This window comes from Etheostoma cragini, chromosome 15 (genome assembly GCF_013103735.1).
Source record: "Etheostoma cragini isolate CJK2018 chromosome 15, CSU_Ecrag_1.0, whole genome shotgun sequence".
Classification (NCBI taxonomy): Eukaryota; Metazoa; Chordata; class Actinopteri; order Perciformes; family Percidae; genus Etheostoma; species Etheostoma cragini.
This window is the reverse complement of record NC_048421.1, coordinates 8,857,236-8,876,526: the sequence shown is the minus strand read 5'-3', so window position 1 is coordinate 8,876,526 and position 19,291 is coordinate 8,857,236. Positions and strand designations below refer to the sequence as shown.

General features: G+C 41.7%; 1 protein-coding gene across 1 annotated transcript; it reads right to left on the bottom strand.

Moving 5' to 3' along the window:
* Nucleotides 1-1,608: 1,608 nt before the first annotated feature.
* Nucleotides 1,609-19,044, bottom strand: mosmoa (modulator of smoothened a). The gene is made up of 3 exons (XM_034894240.1): nt 18,063-19,044; nt 7,639-7,851; nt 1,609-3,986 (listed from the first exon to the last, which is right to left on the bottom strand). Exons 1-3 carry the CDS (start codon nt 18,166-18,168, stop codon nt 3,802-3,804), a joined length of 504 nt encoding a protein of 167 aa, XP_034750131.1. The 5' UTR covers nt 18,169-19,044; the 3' UTR covers nt 1,609-3,801.
* Between the last annotated feature and the right edge of the window lie 247 nt (nt 19,045-19,291).

Genomic DNA, 19,291 nt, shown 5'->3' with positions numbered 1-19,291 from the left:
GTGACTGCTCCTAGTACATATGCAGGGGAAGATACAATATAAAATGGAGGTTTGGGTAAAAGCTGACAAAGAAACCCCTGCAGGTCAAGGGCATTAAGTGAAACTAAAACAAATGTATATTCTGATCATGAATGAATATAATAGGTAAAGATGAGAAGCACTTTGTCATTTGTCATACAATAAGACTTCTTGATAGAATACCTTAATGCCGCATTGAAAGTTTGGGTTTTTATTTTATATTAACTTGTAGTTCTTGTTTATTTTTATTTTCTGTTACTGTTTATTGTGACCAACAAAAGGCAATTCCCCTATATGTAAAAACCTACTTGACAATAACCAGAGTCTGATGCCTTAATAGGTAAAACTTCACACAGTAGTATTTAAAGAAAGAAATTCATATGCAAGGAGACTTTATGACAGTTGAGATCATTAGTGCAATGCTGTTTGGACTGATGTGATCCACTGAGCCCAAATACTGTGACCTTCTGAAATCCTAAATGGAAACACTACTCATGCTCAACTCCGCGCTGCAAGTCATTGAGAGGCTAATGCAGGTGCAGTCCTGAGAGGAGTTGTGCTGTCTCATCTTTAGCTGCACACTGGCAGTAAGAAAATGACAAGGAAATGAAAGTGACCCGTCCAGCTGAATGCAAGACAGACGTGAATATAAATTCCTATTCGCGGTAGTGCTGAGAACTGAACACTTGCTTTCAGATCTCGCTGTGCCTATTTGTGTAAGGTGTGATAAATCTGTTCTCTTGAGGAATCCTGAGTTTGAACTGTTGTAGTGCATTGTTAGTGAAGGAATAAGGGGTGTACATATTTATTAAGAAAATCCATCAACTGAAGGGCTAATGCTGCAGAAAAACAACTAAGAAGGGGGTGGGGGTGTGATTGGTACTACTCTAACATTGGTATTAATCTTAACTCTTGGCAAATAAGCTCTATTAAGCGATTACTTCACAGTCAAAACGTCAAGGTAACATATTCTTTAGTTTGAAGGTAGAGTTGCCATCAAAAGCAAAGTGTGCAGTAGCTGCCACCAGTCTTTCAATAATAATTTGGCAATTGAGCAAGGTTTACATAATAAGTGCAACCACTGCACGGCCTCTAGAAAGGTTTTCAAAGTCACAAACGCTTTACTGCAGACTCAGAGCGCCCGTTGCTGCAGATGGTGATGCACATAATCAGTTGTCTTAGAAACTAAGGTGTTATTCTGACGGAAATGTTTACTTTGCAAATTAAAAGCCTGACTTAAATGGACCACTTAGCCCAGACAAAAACCATTCTAAAAATAGATTTCAAGGCCACTTAACAGCATTTAACGGATGCACTCTGGGAACAGAGATAGGCCTTGCACTGATGCAGCCTGGGTGGCTGCCCTTGGAATATGTTTTTTCAGATTTAATGAATTAAGAGTAGAAGGACATTTGAGTCACATCCTGCAGAAGTAGCATGTTCCTTTTAAGATGAACAGGTTATGGACAATCTCTCTTGATTAAATGATCTGCTTTCTTTTAGCCATCATCTCAGCTCTTGATTAGATTCACACTAAAAATCCCCTTTTATAAGCACAATAAACCATAAAGACTGCGTCATAGTCACACACACTTTTTTCCTCTTTTTATTCAGTGATAAATAATTTCCTATGATCATAGGCTTCATGTGAAGACATCCGATCAAGGCAAGAGACAAATTAGAGGGCACACATTGCCACCATTAGAAAATAATAGCAGAAACAAAAACAATGAGGTAAGAAGTTCTCTTTTTTATACATTTGTGGTGCTTCTATTTCTGTTACCTATACTGTTGAATGCACAGTGCCTTCTAATACAGAAATCCTGCCTTTTGCGTGTCTGTACATTGTTAAACAAAAACAGGTCATGGCACAATACTGAACCAACCAGGACAGGGAGGGTACTGACTGCAGAGTGTAGTTAGCAGTATACATCAGACCAAGAGGAAGAAAAGCTGAGCAGGAAACAGAAATACAAAACTATAAGACTTTGCAACTGCGCTCCATGCTTGAGAGCGCACACACACACACACACACACACACACACACACACACACACACACACACACACACACACACACACACACACACACACACACACACACACACACACACACACACACACACACACACACACACACACACACACACACACACACACACACACACACACACACACACACACACACACACACACACACACACACAAGTACAAGCTTGAATGTTTCTTTTTTTCTACATATATTAGGAGCACTTATTTTGCCAACTGTAAATGTGTGGGTTAATAACAGGTTTTGAGAAACTAGAAAACAATTTAGTTGAGGAATGGCTCTGTTAAGTTCAACTGTAAATGGACTTTGAGTATCTATGAATCAACTTAACTTATTTCTGAGATAGTAGAGATTTGTGTGTGTGTGTGTGTGTGTGTGTTTGTGTTTTGCATTCACAGGCCTCAAAAGCAGCACACTGAGGCACAGCCCCATGCATGCACCTGACCTGCAGTCCCTGTGCCTCCACTTTTGTACAAAGCAAAACATAAATATCCCCTGGCTCGTTTCTTTCCCGTTCAACATTAAAGGAGAATACCACCGATTATTAGCATTCACATGCTAATTTCACACTTTAACGTAACTTTAGCTTTTACTGAAAAGTCAATACTGTGTGCTCTAAAAAGTAATAGATGGGTTAATCTCAACTATTCAACTAATATGTAACACCACAGGGATGTAACACCTTTGAAAAATACTTTGAAAAGGCCACTGTGCTTGTGGCTGTACTGAACAGAATTAGTTCTACAAAAACAAGAGGTGTGTTAATGTTTAGATGATTATTCTCTAAATTCGGTCTTCTAGTTATTGGCAAAAGATGTGAATCGGTATCATAGGTTTAGCTTAGCAATTAAATGGCATAATGCAAGGTCTTACATTGAGTGGCATTCTCCTTTTTAGTACTTGACTTCCTGTTCTGCTGCCCAGGGAGGTCCCCCCTTGTTGCTCCATGATCCTGAGCTGCAGCTGGTTGGAGCGCGGCACACCTGCACCTTCCTCTTGTCCACAGCAGCCCGTGAGCTGGCCAACACAGCTGTACTCACAGCTGCTCTCCCCTGCCACACACCTGGGGCCTTGTGAAGCAACAGGCAAAAAATACACCGCTCTAAAGCCAAGCTGGCAGAAAAGCCCCAAGTTGCCCTCAAGGATTTGGTTAAGTGAAACTCAATTACACTTAAGCTACTTCAGCGAAAAGGCTGCATGGGTTGGAAGAAAAAAACTAAACGAAAAAGAACACAACATGTATAACAGAAAAACACACAACTGAAATAGCTAAGAGGAGCTAAAAATAGCAACAGGAGCAGTGCAGATGTGTGCTGAGGGTGGCTGGGGGTCAAGTCATGGAGTGGCTGAAGTGGTCCTCAAAAAATGTGCACCAGCATTGTGGCCGCAGTTGCCTTGACAGCAGCAGATTAAGCACCCTTTTTCCAACAGAACAACAGAGACAGCCATATGTAAAATCAACAGTGGCACGGTGCTGGGACAACCTCGGCTGTCCGTTTTCTCACTCCTTTGTGCCCATGTCTTCCCTCTTAGTGTTTTGTTTGTCGTCATTTTTTTAGTCGTTAGGTTACTCTGCGGTACTGCGGCCCCTTGACACATAATCAAAGACTTCCCTGTTTCAGGCTTCTGGTCAGAGTTTGTTGTTTTTGATTTTCAGTCATTGTGTGTTTGTGTAAATCCCATAACATGTTCAGAGCCTCTTGTGTTGGTCCGGAGGCGAGCATGGTCGAGTCCTCAGCCTGGGAGGCAAACTTTGCCTGCAAACAGAAGTCCCACTATGGTGAAGAAGATGGAGAGGACAAACAGCACGTACGAGGAGCCGACCACTGTGTTGTTGGGCAGCTTGTATGGCTGGCCTCCCACCTCGTTAATATAGAAGCCTATGGGAAAGATGAGCGCCGCCATGCAGAACAGGATCACTGGAAGGAAGGAGTGAGAGAGCAAAGGTTAACCTACTGTACACTTAAGCATAAAATATCCTATGATTCTGGACAGACACCTCACATTACAATAGAAATGAAAGATGGGACACAAAAGAAGATTTTACAAGTACAAAAGAATATTTTGGTGTTAGATCGATCAATATTGAAATCAATAGATATCAATAAATAAGGTCTGTTGTATTACTGTGTTGCATAGTGGAATGTAATCAATGACAAAACGATGCCATGTGGCTGCTAACAAAATGTGGGTCAAAAATCGTGATACGAACCAAATCGTGGGTTTGGTGTGTCATTACAGCCCCAGTTATTAGTATATATTAGTGAGGCTTTTCGTCCAGCTCTCAGTACATTTATGTAGCACACAGCAACGTTAAATTAGCCAATCAAACTGTGAGACTTTTGTCAAACACAGATCAATGGCTGTGCAGAGCTTGTGAAATGGCTTCATGTACTTAAAAATTACTTTAAAAAGCTATTGTTGCATTCAAAGAGCACAGTCGGATCAAAATCTCTTCATGGAATTATGTCTTATAATGGTGTGGGTGGGGAAATGTGACATGAAGTGATATGCTACTGTGTGCGCTACATTAACTCTAAAGTTGAACTATCTTAGTTTAAAGCAGAATTACAAGTATTTTAATACTAGATATGACAGCTCTTTAAAGTTAACTGAGGCTGAGTGAAATCATTTCAGTGTGTCATCCATTTGACAGTACATGAAGCCATTTTTAGCTTTCACCCTCTCTTTCCAATTAGCAGCGATGTTCAGTACCACCTGAGGGGTGACTTTTCCAGGTCTCAAAAGCACATTGGTGTTGCCTTTTTACAGTTTTGTCATGTTATGCAGCAACTATATTATGTATGTTAGAAAAACTAAAACACCACACCGGATCTAGCTAGACTGAAAAAACAACAGGCACGCAACACACTTGTTTCGGCTCGCAAGCCGGCCAAATAGTAGTAATGTTACATTTTGAGTGGATGGCAAGCACAAGACGCTGAAATAGATGACAATAAGATTCCAAATGGTTCCATTGACAAGACCAAAGTGATCTGTCGGTTTTGTCATTGTGAACAGAGTTATCGTCGCAGGACGTCCAGTCTGAAATACCACTTGATGGCCAATCACACAGCTGGTGCAAATTATCCGCCCCCTTGTCAAAGTATTTTTTTCACCCTTTTATTGATGGACAGTGTTACATTGTGCCAGAGATTATTTGCTCCAAGTGTGAATGACTGCTCTAAATGAGAATGTTACGTGTGAAATAGAACACTACAGTAGCCTGTATGCCAATGTTGTTTTCAATAAAAAACATTTGCACAAAGCAAGCCGATGCACTTTTCCATATTGACTTGAGCATTAAAATTAGAAAAAAAATAAAAAAAATAATGGGACAAAAAGAAATCAAGGGACATTTAGAATAGATAAAAAAAGTGTGATTTATTGCGAGTTAACTATGACATTAATGCGATTAATGTTGCGTGTTTCTCTATGCGGGGCAGTAGGACTGCTAAAGGATACAGGCTAAGGTAAGCTAAAGTGGAGCCAGAAATATACAGCTCAGCATTATTCCTGCTAGCTTTGACAGTGAGTTAATTGAAGTGCACCTCATGGTCCACTGCTTCTCTTAGGTGCCTGAGCTGATGGTACACTTGTTTGCCTGCTGCTGGTGAACCGCAGCATCTTAGCTGATAAACTAATGCCTTATAAGCACTACTGTCTAGTACAGACATTACATCTGCACTTAAATAATATACCTGTAACTATGAGTCTATTATTCATTCAGTTAAATCAACTGAAAATTAACTTGCAACTATTTTGATAATTGATTAAATCGTTAATTAATTAGTTGATAAATTAGTTAATGTCCTTTTTCATGCAAAAATGTTTAACATTATCTAGTTCCAGTTTCTCAAATTTGAGGATTTGCTTCTTTTCTTTGTCTTATGTGATAGTAAACTGCATATTTATTATTACCCCACTCCCACTTCACCCCCACACCTCGGGGAAACACTACGTGTGTGTGTGTGTGTGTGTGTGTGTGTGTGTGTGTGTGTGTGTGTGTGTGTGTGTGTGTGTGTGTGTGTGTGTGTGTGTGTGTGTGTGTGTGTGCAGCAACACAGAGGCCGGTCTGTGCAGGTCATACAAAGCTGTCCATTCAGGTGCCGGAGGCCTCAACCCAGTTACACTACAGACTGCCCACCTTCTCTCAACCTTCAACACCTGGTTGCCCTGAATGCACCACCCGCGTCTCCTTAGAACCAACTTCACTTTATTCTTCGTCCCTCCATCTCCATTTTTGTCTTTACATTGGCTCTTTACCTGTACAAACATGAATTTCCATGTCCCTGTTTTCATCCAACACTTCAACCAGGTTAAAGAGGATCCCAGTTAGACAATCAGTCACTACAGTGTGAGCTATTGATGGTCCTAAAACGCAATCATTTTACAACAAACCAAGCCAACACCCCCCCCCCCCCATCATATTTTCTGATTTAAAGCGATAATCGTGATTTAAACTCATTAAAAAGAACAACAACAACATACCTCTTGTCAAATATGGCCAACTGAAGCTAAACAAGGGGACAAGTGTGACAAATTCTCAATGTTTCCATGGCAACTGCCTTCCTTTTTCTTCAAGTGTGATGGTTGAACAATGAGTCAACACCATCCAATTTAGCCAACACAGATTTGTGCTCACCGGACAGACAGACAAGTTTGTGGAGAAAGTGGTGATTCATCGGGAATTAGGAAACAAAACAAAACCTAATAACAAATCTGCATTTAGCCCGACAGGCATAAAAAACAGGGTGTTTACACAGGGTGTTTGTTCAAATCTGCAGAACAAAAAAGCCAGTGTCCTGAAAAATGCACCCTGCTTACAAACAATAATACAGAGCATTGTGGCTTCACAGGGCACTGCTCCATCTGTACATGTGTGCTTTATGTTGTCTATTCCCTTAACTAACAACCCACTCAAACTCCGCCCTCCCACACAGCCTTACGAATGTAACCCAGCCACAGTGCACGAGATGGATGATGGGTTATTAGAAAGTGTTGGAAGGCCATCTAAAAAAAATAAAAATAAAGAGTGACAATGTTCAAGGCAAAAGGGAGAGAAAACACTAGAGAAACACTGTGGTACATAAGCCACCCACTCTGGTATCAGAGGAGCTGCATTACTCAATAAATCAGCTTCAGGGAGCAAGAGTCGTCGTTAAGCATGCACCGAAAAAAAACTCATGAATATGCAAACACACACGCGCATGCGCACACACCTGCCGTTTCACGTCACTCTCAGAAACACAAACACACTAAAAGGTCCTGTATAAAGCCTTGGATGTTTCTGACGACATACTTCTCTGCACATCTAAATTAGCAGTGCATAAGAGGGACAATTTTCCACAATGATTCAAGCTAATCCCCACTCCTTTTATTATTTCCTTCCCTAAAGAGACCATGTTCATGAGAATACTAATATTGTAAAGGTGACCTTCTATAAGTTATGTCATGACAGATGAGACAGAGAAGAAGGTGAGATAGCTCCAGGGGGAATTGTGCTGATGGCATGTCCAGTAAAGCAAAATGATTTCATTCAGCGTGAATGTCATGGTCTGGTTCACTTACTGCCAGTGAAGGCGATCCATCGGGCGTATTTGGTGGCTTCTCTGCGCCAGTGTGATGCCACGAGCAGTCCACAGGTGACTGTGAGGGAGATGATGCCCATGATGATGAAGAAAAGTGTGGTGACCCACTCTGGGGGCAGTCGAGGTGGAATACAGGTCCGGTCTCTTCCGTGGATGGTCTGACATTGTCGGACTAGACCAACTGTAAGGGCACCTGCAGATAGAGGTTGTTGATGAGGTTTTCACTTTAATTCGTCATTCCACAAGCACACAAAAACACTGAATATTGGGTGTACCAGGTGATCCATGACATGGAGTCTCAACCCTTTTTTTGCAGTTTGAATGTTTGAACACAGATTAGGCCTTTTATTTCCTCTACCTCATGTGAAGAAACTGTTGAGCCCTTATGAATCCTCTGAAAAATACGACAACAGCATGCACAGATTGAGTAGCTAAGCCAAGATCAGACCATGGCAAGTTCAAGGTAATTACTGCTAAAATAGCCTAATGTACAACTTTTTTTGCAGAATCATTTGACTCCTCACAACTTGGTAGCCCCAGAACTGGTCCGTAACATGTAACACATGAGTTGGGAATCATCTATCACAATTTAATGCAACACAGCAAACAAAATGTATATAAACGAGGGTTGTTCATCATGTTTCAGGCCAAGGCCCCTTAGTTGACAGAAAAGGTGCAGGGACCCTTACGGCATATATTCTATAAAAATCAATTGCATATTAAACTAGGCCTAAATAATGTGTAGGTTGGACAAAGCCTATTCACATAAACACACCTTTTTATGGTGCATACTATACTAAGCTATTAAAATAATTGTTGACAAATTCTTATTTATTTTATACATCATGTTTTTGTGTAAACTAAAATGAAATCTAACAATGATCAAACAATACGGTGGTATAATAATATTTTTTGTGGGCTTTCACACTCAAGAACAGATAGAGAACCAATTACTGAATCTATCCAACGCAAGTTTGACAATGATATCAAATTTCAGCAGCTTTTAAGACCCAGTATGTCAAAGCCTTCTTTACTTAAAAATAAACTTTGCCTTCCTTCATCTCTAATATTTGGCTAGGATCTTTGAATATCTAAGTATGCACACCGATGTTCTACTCTACCCATCCATCATTGATCAGACAAGGAGTCAAATGGACTCATGTCTCGCTCCGAGTCATGAGCAGAGCTTTGATAAAACTCGAGTGTGAAGGCCAGTACTCCAAGCAGGAACATGCGCCAGTGGTGTAGCCACACTGGAGGGACGCCATTCAGTTAAAGCAGGTCCTCAAGGTGAATTTCTATCTGAGTAAGCAGAACAGCGTTGCATCACTCAGGCCTTTGCTGATCAAAGGTCTTGGGCAAAGAAAGTCGGACTATAAAACGAGAGGCTGCGGGGGATGGGAGGTGTTCATTTGGAAAATTAGAGGGGTTTTAGTACACTTGGATGATGTATAGAGGTCTTTTGGGATGGCAGATGAGCTTTCCTACACTCCATGCTGCATTCACACTTTGCATTTGTAAACAGATTATAGGATGTTGTTATGATGTGTAGAGACAACAGCATTGCATGAAAAAACACCTTTCTCCATGTCAATGATTGAGAGAATGAAGGCAGATAAAGCTAGGTTTTTGCAGCGACATCCTGCAGCGAGCACCGCATTGGCCAATCAAGTTCGTACAAACACACATTCCTGGGTAATTACTTTGTAACATGAAGTTTACCTGGCAATTGTCTCAACAGAGATTAAACACATTTACTTCTTTACAAGTAAACAGCAAAATACGCTGTTTTCAGTCTGAATGCTGTCTTAAAACGGTACTGCTATAAAATGCAAGAAATAATTAATAAACCCCACACTTTAAAAACAGATTCAAAGGCAATATTTTAACTTTGTTTTGCAAGCAGTTGTCTTCTTTCCTGCTTGGTAGTGGTGAATCCTTGGTGAAACCAACTGACACTTTGCATCTCTCTCTCTCTCTCTCTCTCTCTCTCTCTCTCTCTCTCTCTCTCTCTCTCTCTCTCTCTCTCTCTCTCTCTCTCTCTCTCTCTCTCTCTCTCTCTCTCTCTCTCTCTCTCTCTCTCTCTCTCTCTCTCTCTCTCTCTCTCTCTCTCTGGTTGGCCAAATTCTCTGGGTGGGCAAAGCAGAGAAAGGGGAGGTAACCTTGCTCCTTATGACATCGTAAGGAGCAAGATTCCAGATTGACCCATCTGAGTTTTCATTTCCTCAAAGGCAGAGCAGGATACCCACAGCCATTTCTGCTGTAGCCACTGGGGGACTATAGGCAGGCTGGGGGAATTCATATTAAAGTTAAAAAACTTGAAGTGAAATGTTCATGCCATGGGACCTTTAATGGCACAATGTCTTCTTAGAGTAATACAGGGACTGTATTTAGTCTACATGTTTGAGGCATAATCTGAAAAAAAGAAACGTTATCGAGTGGTAAACAAACATTCTGACCACAAAATAACCCATTCATTGACACGCCAAACCTGTGTGGGCGACATCATAAAGGTTCAACAGGGGCTCAGCAGGTGGGCAGACACATACATAAGATAAGCATTTGAGCTAGAATTTCAAAAGGTCAAGCGCATTACTTGCTCTGTCTGGCACCCAAATCCAGACATTTTATAACCTGTCTGCTAGAACCCTTTGTATCTTTACACAATAAATAGGCCTACAAGATGCTGCTAATAACCCTGTTGAGTCTAACGCACTTACAAACAGAATAGCAAAGCCTGTGTTGCTCCAGGGGTGTGGTGTGTTTCTGCAGGCGGCCCAGAGGAAATCCTTTCCCCTTTTAAAACACCCATTGAAAGTACTGCTGTTCTAGTAACAACCCCCACTAACAATGCAAGTGGTTTAAAAGACACCTTGGGGGCTATAGAAGTTAAAGTAAGCTATATATGAAGCTGCAAAACTGAGGGCTTTACATCTGCTGTTACAGGCATTCAAACCTAGATTTTCAACTACACACAGCATTGCTGTCATTACCCCCAATTTCCAAAGGATTGTTTTTGTGGTTATATTCTACATGAATTTGGGAGATCTCGTGGGTCCTAAAGACTTCAACTGTCAGTCATGGCCAAAGCCGTTGCGCAACAAATCCGAACCTGATGGGTATTGACAGACAGCGGAGCACGGAGCGGCACAGCCGACCCACAGCCATAACGCATCCTGTGGAAATTGGGGCTCAGGGTACACCTTCCATTACAACCAAATAAAAATTGAAAAGGACGTTCTCGGGTCTTCACTTTTACCTTATCGTTTGCCTTATTGCTAATGCAATTCAATTCTCGCTGTGCAGAAACACAAAAGTGGCACATGAATAGCTCACAGGCTTCCTCAACAGCCTATTGCTGAAGTCGGTTACAAATCAAAAGTGTGGGAGGTGAGCAAGGTTAAAAAAGCAGGGAATTGTGCATTGAGCAAAAGATTGAAAGCTGCAGTTAATTGCACCGGTTTATGACCATTTCTCCTGGATCCTCTGGCCTCCTGCTGTTTCACTAGCTCTCTGTGTAATTCCTGCCTTACAACAGGCAAGCACGCTATGGTACACGGACGCAGGTAAACAACTCAACAAGCAGGCGCACACACAAACAGTTCTTGTTAAAGTCAGAGTTATGGTAAAAAAGCAACGTGTGTTCATGATACATATTTCATTCTAACATGGGAGACTCCACTTCTGTCTTAACTTATCTCACTTATCTATCTCTGCTCTTGTCTTTGCTGATGCAAACCACAATTTCCCCACTGTGGGACAAAAAGGGTTTCTTATCTCATCTTAACTTGCAAACACACAACCCTACAAAGCCAATCTTCTCGTGTAACAGAAAAAAAAATTCTCCCATCTAGCAGTGAAACAGTATATGACAACCAACTGAATATTACTTTAAAGGCCTTCCCATTCCGAGCGCGTTTTAACTCCCACGGTGGCCAAACTCAAAACTAGCTATTAGTATCTCCATTGTTTACCCACAGCTGTTCTAGCCACTTCAATATTAACTTTGGACGCAATGTCATTTTAATTCTCTTTTTCGCTTCCTTGGCGACTCCGTTACATGTCCTCGAGAATAGGTGTGATCCTCTATCTTCAACAGGCTTTCAAATCTGCCGGCAGTAGCAACCAATCTCCCCCTGGCATTCGTCACAGTGCCACTGAGTGTAAAAGTGTGAAAGGCGGAGGTACGTCCCTCTTTGGCTAATGTTTTTTAAAGATGGCGGCACAACATGGCCGCCACCATTCAAGCGACTCGCTCCTATGTGTTCTGAATGATTCTGAATGGCAGATTCTACACGTACGAGAATACTATGATTAGTTGGTGAAGTAAATACACACGAATGAGCACTTATTTGTGAAAGACCAAAAGGGGTTTTAAAGATAAGGTAATATAGGGTAAAATGGGTAATTATTACATATTGGGCCGGAAGACCACAAACTGTGATCTGTGTGACTGTGATGCAGTCTAGTTGAGTGATATTATTCTTGACAAGGTGATGGCACATCTCTAGTATAATGACCATTTCCAAACAGAAATCAGTGTCAGTCTATCTGCTGATTGAGCACATCCGTAGGGTCAAAATTGATCAAAAGCGAACTGTGACCTACAGGTCCACCGAAGCAAGACACAATGCTTGAACTCAGTTGAAATAAACATGACACAGAGCCATTGTGACCACACCTTGAGCCTGGTCCAAACAGCCTGAATGGATTATCTTTAGTCTATGGCCGCTCTGTCTCTCACATACAGAAAATAATGGGTCAATCCTGTATTTTGAGGCCCTGCTCACTTTCACGCCCCCATCGGGCCATCTTACCCTGCCGTCAGCTTTGTGCACACTATGATCAAAATACTCCTCTCACCACGTCTCGGTCCAAATGAGAGGAAATGAGATCCGAGTCTGCTCAGCTTCAGCATGAAGATGCTGCCATTAGTAGAATATGGGGGGAGGGGGGGAGGCTGGTGCTGCTGTTTAAAAGCTCTGGAGGGATGAGTCAAACAGGCCTCTGAACTGTGGTGGGCGGCAAGTAGGCAAGGTAAAGCAGCAAACTAAAGCTGCGTCTTCTGCTGCGTCTTCTGCTGGAGGCATTTACAGCACCCAGTTGCCTTGTTGGGGCACTGGAGCACAGCTGCTGTTTACGGCCAAAACGTACATACAAACCATTTTAGTCAAACCCACGAGAGTATTGCATGACAAAGCTAATCTTATCTAATATACAACCTGTAAATAAGCACACAGCAGTAGGAATGCTTTCACCTACAGGCAAAAAAAGTAAACCGTTGGGCCACTGCCGGCAGTGAGTGATACAGCTGTTATTTTTTTTCAATTAAAAAATGAGCAGCAAGTGTGGGCAAGTTAGGGTTGTAACGGTAAAGAAAAGTCACCATTCGGTTCATACCCTGGTTTAGAAGTCACAGTTTGGTGCAAATTCGGTACAGTGGTACAGCAGTTCTGCTATTGCGTCTCAAAGCTGCGTTAAAATAGCCTGGTCTTGACAGACTCTCGTATATTTCATTTATACAGAGAGTCTGGCCACTCTCCATTGACAAGTGTTAGCTTCCTTGAAAGCGTGTACTCTATTAAAGTTTAAAACTATTTGCTCTGCCCAGAGCCACTCTGGATAACCATTTGCTAACGTTTAGTCGCGACGTCGGCTTAGCATCGCGAGCGTTCGCCTTAGCCAACTCCTTTACCAATAACGGAGCGAGCTGGAAAAATCGAACTTTTCCCAAACCCCACAACATCCTTGCCACCAATAAAACTCAGCAAAGATTGTTCTTGCTCGGGCTTTAACTTCTGGATAGTTGGCAGCGTTGCCACAACGGACCAAATGGCTTCACTCACATCTTTCTCTTCCGCCATTACAGAACTACAACTTAAACTAGAGCACGACCTTAACGTCATCGTTCTCAGCCCCTCCCTCTGTTTGCCACTTGGACCGGTGAAGATTGGCCAGAGTAAACCCAAGAATATACCCCAAACCCAGATGTAGTCCTGAAGAAAAGTGAAAAGTGAGCGGAAGTACGGAGAAGCGCAAAGCCAAGCTAGTGTGAAAGCAGCGCAGATAAGGAGTTAGAATCCGCATTGTTTTCTCCTTGTCCTGGTGATTGGCTCATCCGGGTCATACCATCAAATGTGCATTAGCGTGTTCGATCGGTTTCCATTCAAATAACTTTACCCATACTTGTCTTTCACAGAACTCTCTCTCTCTTACACTCTTTTTTGATGTTGCTTTTCTTTAAATAATTGTTAATTTCCTATACTGAAGTTGAAACTGTATGACAATCTTACATTTTTATATTTTTAGTTGTACTGAATGGTAACTTTTATTCTTGTATTACGTTTTAAATTCGTAATCATTTTTAACTGCTCTTTATTGTTTTATGCTAAAAGCATCTGGAAAAAACTATACCGTCACATCACGTGAATCAATCTGCATCACGTATTCTGCATGCACCGAAACGTGACACCCCCCCATCCTGTTCCCCGATGATTTGGTACAAAACAAACTGTTACAGTCCCAGTATTATTTAAACATCAGAAATTTTGAAAATAGTCATGTTTACATCCGTAGTTCTAAACCAACGCTGCCGTTTTTGTCCCTTCCTGTTGGAGGCACAGGTTGGACTCTGAAACTGCTGCCTCTAAAACTCTGCATGACTTTGGCTGGGCCTGGTTTCAGTTGTGATGCATCAGTGACCCTGTGTGTCCTTATGCTTTGAAAAGGAATAACTAAAATAACAATTTAATATTCTTCCATTTCATCATTCATTTTTATATATATTTTAATTATATAGTTACAGAAGCCGTTCCTGTGCACAAGTGATTATTTACTGACAGTCTTTTTCATGTATTTTGTACATTTATATTGCTTCCAATTTGATCAGATCACCTGAATTAACAGGTGGAAATCACTGACACATTTTGTGTAAAGGTCGCCTTCAAGATTTAAGATTTTCAAGGAAACCTACATCATCTTGGATACAGCGGCATGATGAAAGGTCAGTCTGTGAATTAGCTTCTTTTTTTTAAGTGTGTGTGCATGCAGAGTGTATCAGAGGTTTTTCAAGCTATTCGACATTCACTCTGGTGACAACTATCTGCAAGGGGTGTCAGCAGCAGGGCGGCAACAATGGCTTTGTCTTGAAGCTCAGCACAGGAAATCAACTTCAGCTGGTATTGTCTGAGGATATCACACTGAAGTGAGGACAGTGTCATGGATACACAATGTCTTTTGTGTTTAGTTACAGTAGTGCTACTTCCTCAGACGTGCAGTCTCACAGTTTGTTAATGTAATCTTGCTTTGTACTCAAAGGCTTTGATCAAATCACGTGACCAAAACAGGAGGCAAAAGCCACACACTTAATGAGCAAACGCAGCTTTATTGATGCTAACTGCCCAGCAGAACATGTCTGTTTCTCGAAACTGAGTACAAAGACGACACACTGAGGTCCTACATAGGAGCATTGTCAAGTGCTGAGCCCCTCTAACAATACAACAAAAAAGCTGGGAACCAAAAATCAGCTGACTTGAGATAAAACAATCTGGGGAGTCACTAGGGGCTCTTACTTCATAATAACAAGTAAACTTCCAACACTACACTAGTCTGTTGAATGTGATTGACAAAATAATGACAAATAGTTGAACACAATCAGTGCACAAAATGTGTCTCTCATGAATCCAATTTAGGTTGCTAAATTGGATTCATGAATCCAATTTAGCAACATCAGCTCTAATAATGGACTAAGAATCCAACAAAAGAGTGTAAAAGAGCCCCAAATAGAAACTGTAAAGTTGTATTTAATAAGCCTAAACGATCTTAAGTCAAGACCGAACAGACTTTTGTTTTGATTAAACAGGCGAGACTCTACTCACAAAGAGGAGCCAATGTCACAAGTTGAAAGTAAGAAATGTAAAAATAAAAAGACAGCATAAACGGACTTCACTTTAATGTCCCAATTTAACATTTATAATTACTATACATGTTTACAACACCATACAATGTAGTTGTAAGCAGATATATACTGCAACTGTGTTTTACTATGCTACTACTCTACTATAACGTGTGTATCTTTATAGGTTCATACACCAGTCTCCATTTACCACAGAAGAAGTTACAGTTGTTGACAAACACATTGATAAAAACTTGTATCTGCTTACAACTACGTTATAGTGAGTTATAAATCATCATTTGATATTTAGGTTAAAGTTGTTTTCTCATCTAGCAAAGACTTGAGGAATAAATCGGTTGAGATGACAACCTAACGTCCACAAATCACAGTTTTATAAAACATCTTCTGTTATTGTACGTATTGTTCTTCCTGTAAAAATACAGCGCGCGTTTAAGACTTGAGGTCAAGTCGTACAGTCTTAAGATCTGTCATGATCTTCTTCCTTGTTGGCAGTGTTTTGGTTCTTTTTGTGAACAGAAAATAAATAAGTCTGATGAAGTCTTAAAAACGGAGGTAAAACCGTGGTGCCTTTATCAATCCAAGTCTTTCAAGTCTACAACAGAGCCACATTACAATACACTTGTTAGAGAATGTTACATTACAGGGTTCTCTGTTGATTTGTGTTTGTCGCTGTGTGCGTGGTGAAAAATAATGACTGAGTTAGTGTTTCGGTGCCTACGCCTCTGCTAACACAAGCTGCAAGATGCAAGTTACACTGCTTGTCTAAACCTACTTTGTTTCACATTTAGCAATCATCTCACATCGCGTTTGCTTTTCAACTCGCTAGTTCAGGCTTTGGCCAACAGTAAACATGGCATATCACTTGTTCATTAAAGTCTTGATATTGATTTGGGGACTAGGGCATTGCTGGACTGCTAGCTTGTCTTATTGGTAACCATACTGTTAAATTATATTTACTGTCAACCGTGCACAATGTTTCTGACTTTGAATCTTGCTAGAATTACGTTAGCAGGCTACCGTCTGGTTGGTAGCGGTGAGTGGACTAGAAATATCTAGGTAAGACATATCTAAAGTCAGCCCTATTCACTGGAGAAGTAACCAACATTTGCATTGCATAAGAACCACAAGGGATAAGAATGCTTGTTCCAGGTATTAGTCAAACCCTCAAAAGTTACCAAGGAACCTTTCTATTTTCATTGCAAACGCATACAAATTAATTAATTAATAGTTTTTAAAGTATTACTTAGCCAGTGACTATGGTTTAAGCGGGACAGTGCTCTTCGAGCTGTCTATTATCAGGTAATTATGGTTCTGGCCTCACCATTGTCCATTAATTCCTGATAATGGACACCCTATCAGGCAGTAACCTTTAAGTATATTTCTAAACAGCGGCTGGTCCATTCTCAAAATGATGACAAAGAAACGTGTGAGAGAGCTATATGTCAGTGGTCTGTATATATCTCATAACACCAATTATGAAAAGTCACATCACAATCCTCTAAGAGGGCGGTGAAAGCTGTGAGGGTAAGTGAGAACAGTAACAGTGAGGTTGTAGTTGGTTGCTGTGTAGGAAACCTGCTCTAACACACTCCCGACCACTATAAATGTTGCTAAGTTTGTACTTTCTGTATTTGTACAGTCACCGTCCACTTTTTAGCTGTAGTGAACGAACTCTGTATGGGAACTCTAATATAATAAAGTGGCATGCATTGTGGATGGTGCCCTCATTTCATTTGCAACTTATTATTAATTTTGAAGAATTGCTTATTTTGTGGAGCTAATACAGGCTACGTGCTTGTTGTTAAAAAATCCTCCCTGGCCCAGTTACTAATCTGTCATCCTACAGAGGGAACAAAGAGGAGCAGCTGTCTATCAACAGCCTTGGTGTGTCTTCAGGACCGATATAAATGAAGCAGAGGTCTAACAGCACGTGCTTATCTTCAAAATCAGCAGGGACACCACAAATAAGCACCTGCGTCGGTTCCTCAAGTGATCGCTCATTAGATTGGTCACATGGAGGTCAATTTAAATGTCCAGTCTCAAGGGAAATACCGTATTAAACATTACTTTTAGTGGTAAAATGATAAGCTGCTAAATCAATAGTCGAGAGACAGAAATAAAGGCGGCAACTAACGACTATTTTAACGAGTGATTCTGTACCGTTTTGTTTTTCCCGAATATTGATGGCCGTTTTTCTCTATTTTCTGACATTTATATAGACTAACCCTAGCAGAAGTCCATGATGCTGATCAAATCAGGTATGACATTTTAATTATAGGTCTTGATATTTTAGTCAATAAGAAGCGCAATGAATATGCACAGAACACACTGCTGCAGAGGACAAAATATGCTGTTGCAGATATGGAGCATATCTTTGTTGTGGGGATGATCGGATGGGAAATGGCCATGTGGTGTGGGGGGGAGGGGGGGGGCAGTGAAAAAACAAAACATAATAGTTTTCAGTGGCAGCTGTGGCCTGCTTCATTTACCTGCTGATTCACCAGTGTTGATCCAGTCTGGGTTTGCAATGCTGGCTATTGCAAAGATATCTGCTGCCAGAAACAGGCACCCTGAAATGATCGTTAGTTTATCCATATCGCCAGCTTATGAAGCGGTGAATTACGTGGAAGAAATGTGGTGGTCGTAGTCCAAATGTGAACCGAGTGTTGGAGATACAGTTTGGGATGTTATCTGTTATCAGTCAAACCTCGCCCCCTTCAACAAGAGCCTGCTGTAGTGGTTCTGCTGTGCATTTTGTGCAGCAACATTAGCTCTTTCGCATCAAGCAAGCAAGAGCCTACAGCAAGACAAGGCTCAAAAACGACGCCCAAAAGCATCACATCTCAAATGCCCGGTGCAGTCCAGTAAGATAAAACAATAGCTCACTCAGCGCCGGGGCCCTGAACTGCTTGTGTTGTCCTTCGGATCTGTTTAGCAGCAGCCGTAACAGCAGCATCGGGTACAGCTGCAGCTAGCAAGCTAGCTAGTTCCCAGATTCGGGCTCGGTTTCCCGAGCTGCGGCCCAGAGGCTGCTCGACGGCCGAGACCGCGCTAGCATTTCAGGCACAATGTCACATAGACGGAGGTGGAGAAGAAGCAAAGCAAGTCCCCTCACTTCGCAGTATCCGTGATTCCAACGAAGGTCTAACGTTAACGTTAGCCGTCAGGAAAACGGGAACCCATCGCACTCTCTTGCTTATTCGAGCCAGTTCTCCCTCTCCGCTGGAATAGCATCTGGTACTTTCAGACCGTTAGCTTTACCTAGTCTTCTTCTTTGGACCACGGTGAGTCGTCGGTATTTAATGCTGCGTATTTAAATCCAAAAGAGACGTTATAAGTCCCAATGTAGACCGTAAAGCCGTAACGGTATTGTTATGCTTTCCACCCGTGTGCCCACCGTTAGCTCAGCCTCCCTTTCTGCCAAATGACATCAGGCAAACACCCCCACGCAGCGTCGCACACACAGAGCTCAGTGTCCTCGCGTTCAGAAGGGGGGGGGGGGGGGGGGGGGGGGGGGGGGGGGGGGGGGGGGGGGGGGGGGGGGGGGGTATCTGTTCACTTCTCGCGATACTATGCAAAAACGGGGTTATATTGGTTAATTTTGTCCTGAGTTTATGGCAATTAATTGGGGGGTAAGTGTAGTAGTTGGAACAGAAGCAGTGCTACAAGGGTGCACCTTTAAAACCACACAAGTCTCAGTTTCATTGCAAGTCAATTG

Excerpts from the sequence above, each read along its gene's own strand:
- mosmoa (XM_034894240.1), bottom strand. The coding sequence starts at position 18,168 with ATGGATAAACTAACGATCATTTCAGGGTGCCTGTTTCTGGCAGCAGAT. Across the intron at positions 7,852-18,062 it reads CAACACTGGTGAATCAGCAG|GTGCCCTTACAGTTGGTCTA; the intron begins GTAAATGAAGCA and ends CTCTATCTGCAG. Across the intron at positions 3,987-7,638 it reads ATGGATCGCCTTCACTGGCA|TGATCCTGTTCTGCATGGCG; the intron begins GTAAGTGAACCA and ends CCTTCCTTCCAG.